Source organism: Numida meleagris, chromosome 4 (assembly GCF_002078875.1).
Source record: "Numida meleagris isolate 19003 breed g44 Domestic line chromosome 4, NumMel1.0, whole genome shotgun sequence".
In the NCBI taxonomy this organism is placed as follows: Eukaryota; Metazoa; Chordata; class Aves; order Galliformes; family Numididae; genus Numida; species Numida meleagris.
In genome coordinates, this window is record NC_034412.1 from 55,294,794 (window position 1) to 55,303,318 (window position 8,525).

The window sequence follows — 8,525 nt, forward strand, 5'->3', positions numbered from 1 at the left end:
GCCTACCTTGATTTTGGGACATTCTCTCTCTCTGTATTGGATTTATCAGCTTAAATTGTAATTATATTGTATTATAGTGTGTTGTTTTGCATTCTGATATCTTATTTAGTAAATTAGTTTGTTTCTCCTCAGATTGTTGCTGCTGTTCTTTGCTCTCAGGGCCATCTCCTTACGCCTTTTCCCAGGGCGTGGGCCCGTGGATCTCCCGTCCCCTTTGTCACGGAACCGGGCCAAACGCCCATAAATCATTGACAACACTGTATGAAGAAATGCAGTGACCGTCAGATCTTCCTGGATAAACTGCATTTAACTCAAGGACAGTATCAGTGCTTCTTAATAGAAGATTACAGATATGCAAGCCACTGAGCACATGACAGCAGCAAATTAAGTGCATGAACACGAAGCTTCAAGTCCAAATAAAACTTTAGTGGTGATGATGCACAAAATGGAAGTAACAAAGAAAAAAGGGCCCACCTTCCTCTTGGTTTCCTCCTTTTTCCTCTTGATTCTCAACCTCCAGTACTTCTGCTCCTGGAATATAGTCCTTGGCATCCAGTTCTCCATATTCATGAATCCTGGCTTCCACCGAGGCCTCAGTAGGCTTACCCTGTAAGTAAACAAAATACATGCTAGGCAGGCTGCTATTTTAATTCCCTCAAATCCATTAAAAACAGGTGGGGGGGGTAATAGAAAATTCTGCACGATGGAACAAGAAAAAAAATCTTCAACTACTATAGAGTTGAACAAATACTAGGAAGACAGGTTTCTGTATCACTCCTGTCAATGAGTTTGATAAATTTGTACTAAGGCAGCCCTGGAACAAGAAAAAGCCATGTCAAAATGCAGCAAGGGAACAGGCATGGAGAGAAAATACACAATCCCATCATGTTCTCAAGAGACTATGAGACTAGTTATCATAACCATTTTTGAGCACATGAGCTTACGTGTATAGTGAATGAACTGCACAGAAAACAACCCTTACACGGTATTTCTTCTGCAGCATCTCTGGATTCAGTGAACGGAAAAGGTGTATCAGAGTTCTTGCAGACATCATCACATCTATCCAGAAAAAAAGGATGAGGATTAAGTACAAAACAGCAGAATCCAGAGCAAACCAAAAACTCACTCCCATAATTATTTACATTATTTACAGCCTGCTCATGCAATTTCTTGAGTTACAGCTCCACACTGATTTCTCCAATGCTCTTACAGCCAAATGTTCACTTGCTAGTAGCTGACTTTATCTACTTTTGTCAATTGTTTCCTATGCCATAACTACCCATGACTGTTCTGTCTATGTATATGCACAGAAATGCAACAGACATATTGAAAATGATACCTTTCAGTCCACATTAAAGACATAACACAGCACTGTTATGAAGGCTGTAATAACAGAGGACCAGATAATACAGCAAAAAAAAAAAAAACAAGAAAGATCTAAGGATATACAAGTCCTACCCATGCAATACACTCACTTTTATTTTTATGAGTCTTGTAGTGAGCAAGATCATGAAGCAGATCTTCAGTCATGGCTAATGGACATCTCGCGGTGATTTCTTTTATCGCATTGATTCTAAAAATTCAAAATTAAATATTTTCCTGAATAACACATTTGGGAGAAACTTTCACTGGCACAATAATTGACTGAATTATCTCAAACTTGATGCATCTTATACAACATGAACTATAACAGAGAGGAACATCACAGGATGCGCTCTGCCATAGTTCTCAAAAACCTTCCATCTTTCATCTACACTCTGCCATCTGCTATTTTGTCTGATCTTAGACCTCAGGATTCTGCAAGTAAAGTCTGGGTCCAAGCACATTCACAAAAAGTTGTCAAACAGTCACCAGGGATAGGCAATGTGAAAATCGAAGGAACAGTTTTGCTGTCAGCCACGGACAGAAAAGACAGTAATAAAGAGATCCTGTGTTCTAATACAAGTTTCCTTTTAAATTATGTTCATGCACAGTCGGAACACTAAATTCACTGCTGGACTAAAACTACACGGAGATGACAAATAGTTCAAAAAATATTCTAAACATGCCTGTATGCAGTAGTCTCGGCACACAGTTAGGTTCTCTTGTATATTTACTCATACTCTACTCTGCCTGTACCAGGCCTTTTACAAAAGTTTATGATTAGATACAGTCCTAACTTTTTATTCAAGTAGCAAGTCGGTTTTTAAAAGCAGAGATGAATGACAGCAGTAGGCTGCAGATGGTGTATATTTTTTTCCTCCACATGCAGATAGAGTTTTATGGTTTTAATGAGGTTCTGTACCCACCCTACAGTCATGACCTCCCCAGAATTCTTGTCAGTGACAAAGTTGTTGGCAATGGTCATCAAAACTGATTGGATAATCTGAAAATTTGAAAAAAAGGTAAATACATTTACTACTCATTTAATGTAATTGTGAAAATCATTACATCTTATTAACAGACAACAGAGCCCTTTTTGCAGAAAGGCAGAGCTCAGAACTCGTCACTATAGCTTGCAACTAACTTTTGGACAAATTCTCCTGCAGAAATGAAGAATTCAAGCATGGGATTGTTTCCTTTTGTGCAAAGCAATGCCTTAGAACTTGCAGAAATACCCAAGGGAACAAAAAATTCCTGCATGCTTTTTGAGAAAAATAATCTGACCAGACTCCTTCTTCCCCATCCCCAGTGAGCAGACTGAACAGTTACTATTTCCATGCTGGCCCACTGTCCATTTTCAGCATCACCAGAAGTAGGTGGAGCACTGACCTCAGGTGGTACTAGCTGGTGTGAAGCATGTGCAGCAAACAGAAGAATCTTTGTCACTTCTGGGAGAAAAGAGAAAAAAAAGGGGGGAAAAGATGTCAAAGTATATCAACACAACTTACTCTGGCCAATAACCACATTCACCAATGCAGCTATCTCCATGAGATTCTTGAGCACTTAAGTCTCAAAGTTATTTCAGGCTGAAGTTATCTGGGACATCTTGTAGAAGTATTTCTTCTGTTCCAACAAGCATTAGGAACACATACTACTCTCCACCCCAGCAGCAGTACAGACCTTAAGAGCCAGCTACACTAAGGTACATGTTCCCACTGTAGACCAAAATGCCAGGAAAACAAAACAGCAAAAAGCACTCACAGCTTTGCTCAACTAGTGAGGACCTGAAAGGAACAAGGAACTCTGCAGATTCACTTCATCCTATTGCTGGAGATTCTCAAATGCTCAAGTCAGGAAAATTAAGTCCGTTCCTTGTTTTGGACAATCAGAGCCTTCTATCTCCTTTATCCAACACTCTCTGGACCACCCTTACTTCCTACTACCAACTAAGTTCCTACTACCTACTCACAGCACCACTTTTAGGAACGAACCATGTATGTGACATGATGGACCAAGATTGCTATCTACTAGTAGCTGCTTACCTCTCTGATGGGGCTGCAGGAATCTCTGAATGAAGGGATAGAAATTAAAAAGAAAAAGCTGCAAGAAAGGTAGAATTTGTAACAGGTTAGTTGCTTTTGTTTTAACTTGAAAAGTTTAATTTAAACTTTTGTTTAAACTTAACTTGTTTTAACTGCTTGTTTTAACTTAACCTGGTATGCTGTGAAATCAATGATTTTACATAGCCTGCTCTTCAAATGCCTCAGATTTTAATTGTGTGACGCATTCTCTGGTCTCAAGTGTGAAATACATGGAAGGTGAGGAAGGGACTCCAATTAGGGTAGTCTGAAGCTGTTCCCCTAGCTTTAGGAACACAATCTTTTCTCCCAAAGCAGGCTGTCCCTAAATGCAAGTTAATTTAGCATCTGAATCCATTCATTAACAAGCCTGAGTATTTTATACTGGAGCAGACTAACACCTGGACACACACCTCTCAAGTGACAAGTATCTCATATGTCTACTGCACCCAGACTTCTAAGTTCTTCTGCTTAAGCTTTATGCAACGAAGAAATAAGCTCAGGCTTGACACCACTGCAATACTTAGGTCTACGTGATGTGCAAGACTTCATGTTCCAGATGTTCTGGTCATTAGGAAGGCTGATTTGTGCAAACTTAAGTGCAATGAAGTAGCTGTATGTGCCTATCTATGATCCCAATATGGGATCAGAAAACAACCAGACTACTTTCTCCTGTATTGAGGATTGCTCATACATACAGCCACAGTGAGCATTTTTGCCTTTCTGTTAACCTTAAGGAAGTACTAGTACCTTACACAGTACTGCAAGTACTAGTGTACTTCCCTCACCTCCCAGAGTTCACATAACGAACAGATTCTTGAGGAAATCTGGTCCCACTTTGCCTATACCTCAGAGAGTGCTGTTTATGAACAATAACTGGACTCAATTTAAAAAAAACAAACACTATGCTGAAGAACCTCCCAGGAACATACACAAGTCTTTAAATAGGCATTTTCCCCATCCATTCAGGGCATCTCAGCTATTACACACCATCAGCCTTCTCAAGCAAATCTCACTTAGTACCTTACAAGTCTACATCACTGCCATCATACCATAAAGCCCTTTGGCAACTACATGGCCTTACTCATCTTCATTTTCCAACACACAGCAAAACTGTAACTCATTCTCCAGTACCACATGCCATAGCACATCACCACCCAACTGAGGTTAGCTTCCATCAGGCCATTACAGAATGAATAGACTGTGTACCTCATGTATTCCAACTAGCCTAGATATTAGGTCCATGAGCATCATCTTCACTTCAAATCGTTCCTTACAGTTCTCCAGCTGCTTCAGCAGTTTCTCTGCAAAATCTAGAAGCAATAACAGATTTGTAGTAGACTGTGACCAACTCAGCTGAGACTGGTTTAAGAGGGGCAGCGAGAGTTTTGTTGTTTTGATTCAAGTTCTAGTGTCCCTGCACAGAAGAAACTACAGGCGCCGAGAGCACTGCTCACAATCCATTATTTTTCGCCTCCCATGCCTAGAAAACCTAAAGTTGTATACAGATCCATCAGAAAACTAGCAGAAGTTCTACAACATCATAAAAACAGTCAATATTTAAAGCTAGGGTTATTTTTAAGATACATTTGGATCCATCTGAAAAAGAAAATCCCCAGAGGTTCACTAGATCAGACTGTAAATGAGTCAAGTTGTATGCCAAAAGAAGGTGATAACAGTACCTTCAAATGGGATACAGACACTACGGAGCAATAAGAGACAATAATGAGGGAAAATTGGCTCATCCCTTCCAACAACCAGTGACAGCTCAAGAGGAGTGTGATCTCTATCCAGAAAGATGCTGTGTCCTCAGCTGCTAACACTTAAATGAGGGGGAGGAGGGGCAGACCCAGAGTCCACCCCATCCGGTCACTCAGATGCATTGCTTGCACCCGAGCTCCCTGGGTGAGCCACGCCTTCTCACCTGATGCTCAACCATTGGTTCAGGCTGTGACCTGGCAATTCCACTGCACAAGTGATACTAGACAAATGCCAGAGTAGTATTAAGAATACATTTTTGAAAGGGGATAAGCAAAAAAAAGTTACGGGAGATGAACTATTCCACTTCCACACAAATTACCGCCTCTACACGCACAAGAAAGAGGCTGAAAGCCACGTCTTGATCTGTAGCAACCTGAAGCAGATGATGTCATGTTGCTCCTTCCTTATCTGACCTTCTAGAAACGTTCCATTCTGACAATTGTGATAAGATTACCTCACATTTTTAAGTGCAGTGAAACTCTAGGATAAAGGATGCTACAAGGATCACGCTGTCACTAGCGATTCCTTGCAGTTTTGTCTAAACTTCCATGTCTAGGATTAACACAAAGTTAGAAAAAATACAAAATAAGTTAGAAAATACAGAAGATGATACATGCTTACCCTGGGGATCATGAATCAAGTGAATAGCAGAAAAGTTGAATACCTCTGGCTTGCTTTTCTTCTTATGTTTCTGCATGGCAAAAAGTGTAAATGAGACATTTTTTCTTTCATGAAAAAGTTGCAGGCGCTTCAGTATCAGGCTGCTATTTCCCATTATTCCCTTCTAAAAGAGGTGTCTTGATTTTTAATAAATAAACTACCATTCTTTTCAATTGCATAAGGTTTTTAGCTACCTGACCCTTAGGTCAAGGTAAGAGGAGCTCCATTAAAACAATTACTTCTCAAGACACAGTGTGTTCCTAGTAGGGGACCACACAAGGAGTACCCTAGAGCACAAGTCCACAGCTTAGACAAGTGCATTTCAAAAGAGCTGTCTTCAGGCAGTCATGGCAAACGCCTGACCAATGGATGCTAGAACACTTAAGGAGCTTTGCTCAAAACAAATGACAAGGGATAGCTAATATGACAGTGAAAACAGCAGTTCTGCATGTAAAAGATTAAGCTAAATGCTGGCAAGTCAGACATCACTCTCCTCACCTTGAGAACCTTCATTGCCTTTTCCAGTTTCTTCTTGCGCTTGCTGGTTTTCTTGCTAGTTGCATACCGCACCATCAGATCTCTGGCTGTGGGGCCATCATCCTTCAAAAGGAAAATAAGACTCAAGTAAAATCAGACTTCAAACAGGAAGCAGAAATAGGAAAAGTACCAATGTTTTTGGGATCGTGTACTACATTTGAAAATTGTCTCCTCCTAACCTCCTACCTAAATTTCATCATACATAGACAACAGCCTTCAAAATCATGATTCCATAAAAACAACTACTAATATGAGAGAGATCATGAACACTTCACAGCACATCACCACAGTATTTTCTTTTTTTCTTACAACTAGGTAATCACAGACTATTATACAATCTAATACAAATTGTTATATCCTGACATTTGGAGGTTCTACATTGAAATTGTGTTGGGTTATGAACATAATTCAGTTATCTTGAAAGGTTGATTTGTACATAAGTGGAAATAGAATCCAAGAGGGAGGAGTAAAGATAAAGAGTTAACTAAAAAAAAATAAAAATCATACTTGCTTCCTAAACATCAGATGAAAGGCTCTTCTCAAAACTCAAAAATTTCACCTACCAATTCATTACAAAAAAACATGAAAAACACAAAACAAAAAAACTGACCAGTCCTCACATAACTCTTAGAAGTGAATTACTTCCTTAACAGTGAGTATAAGAACTACAGCTCTTAGTCTGTAGGCAAACAGCAAAGGCATCCTGCTAATGATTCTGGCCAACTGGCAAAAAATTAAACATTTTCATGAAGTGGGACAAAGAACCAGAGGAAACAATACAGAAGCGTCAGCAGAACAAAAGGGGATGCATTGGTGTAGTCAACATCAGCATGATGATAGCTCTTACACAGTTTGAAGAACTGAGAAAATTTAATCACAACACCCACCTCAGAATCTGAGTCACTCTCTTGATTCTCATCTTCATCCTTCCCAAGGAAGAACTTCAAACCAGCAACTAATACCTGAAAAATGAAGTAAGTTGATGTAGAGCACAACAAATAGACAAGAGTATTTACAAGAGCCGAACATCCCCATCTGAGGTTATGCTAGGAAATTTCCAATTATTCACAGGCATGCATACGAACAGGAAGCAAACCAGATCCAAGTGTTTTGAGCGAAGTCATTTTTTTGCTGCCAGTCCTCAACACAAACAACAAAAGGCAGCTGGGCTTCTATAGTGACAGGAGTCAATCCAAAGACGCATATTTTCTTCCTCTAGTTTGAAATTGCTCTATGCCAATGTTATTGGTAACTCCTGAACAGCCAACACCAGATCAGCTGTGCTCAATACTGTGGAAAAACATGTCTTAAACCACTGCATGTGTTTTTAGAGCATCCAGTAGTGCAGAACCTACACAGATGACAGGCAGCCTAAGATCCACTCAAAGCCCGGGCAGGTTAGTAGTTCTCTTCACATTTAAGAAATAAAAGCCTTAATGATGCTGATTATGAAGGGGCTATACCCTGACAGTGTCTTCTGAGTAGCTGTGGAAAGTACACCTACCCTTTCCATACCAGCCTGTGTTTGTAATAAGACAAACTTCTCATTCTCTGCTCTGTATCTAAGAACCAAATGCCTCCTACTCCCAGAATACAAGTGGCATTTTGAAAATAAAGACAGTGAAGCTTCTTAACAGTGAGGGTACCAGATTTAAAAGTTGCATGCATACAAAAACGGTAGCTTAGATGAAATCCACAGTTTCAAGTTCAGTTTAAGTTAGTTTCTGTTCTTACCTTTGTCACTTTGGAAAAGCAGGCAGTTGTAATGACATTTACTGTTTTGGCGTCATTCCTTGAATAAAACATAATATTATCTTTTACTTCAAGCCTGGCAACGTTCAAGTTATTCTCAGGAAATTAAGTTGCACTAAATTTGACACCTAAAAACAATCTGAATTTCTACCAAGTCTCACTTATTTAAAAACCCTGGTAAAACTGCAAGTCTTTTCCTTTCAGCAACATTGGTTTCTCTCATCAGTTTTCTCTCTAATAGTTCTCAGCCTACTGCTACACCAAGAAGTTATCTACTAAAAAAACCAGATGCTATATTATAGCTTCATCAAAAAAAAAAAAAAAAAAAACCAAAAAAACCTACCAAACAACAAACCAACAGTAAAATAAGACCAC

At 39.4% G+C, this 8,525-nt stretch overlaps 1 protein-coding gene across 1 annotated transcript in view; it reads right to left on the bottom strand.

Annotated features, from left to right (window-relative positions):
• The window catches only part of SDAD1 (SDA1 domain containing 1), a 16,420-nt gene that overhangs the window by 5,070 nt on the left and 2,825 nt on the right, over nt 1-8,525 (bottom strand). The window contains exons 7-17 of the mRNA XM_021395812.1: nt 8,133-8,190; nt 7,286-7,360; nt 6,360-6,461; nt 5,823-5,892; nt 4,650-4,753; nt 3,405-3,462; nt 2,752-2,810; nt 2,289-2,365; nt 1,476-1,573; nt 983-1,059; nt 475-607 (exon numbers count right to left, since the gene is read on the bottom strand). Of these exons, the coding sequence (XP_021251487.1) occupies nt 475-607; nt 983-1,059; nt 1,476-1,573; nt 2,289-2,365; nt 2,752-2,810; nt 3,405-3,462; nt 4,650-4,753; nt 5,823-5,892; nt 6,360-6,461; nt 7,286-7,360; nt 8,133-8,190 (911 nt within the window). The remainder of the gene's footprint in view (nt 1-474; nt 608-982; nt 1,060-1,475; nt 1,574-2,288; nt 2,366-2,751; nt 2,811-3,404; nt 3,463-4,649; nt 4,754-5,822; nt 5,893-6,359; nt 6,462-7,285; nt 7,361-8,132; nt 8,191-8,525) is intronic.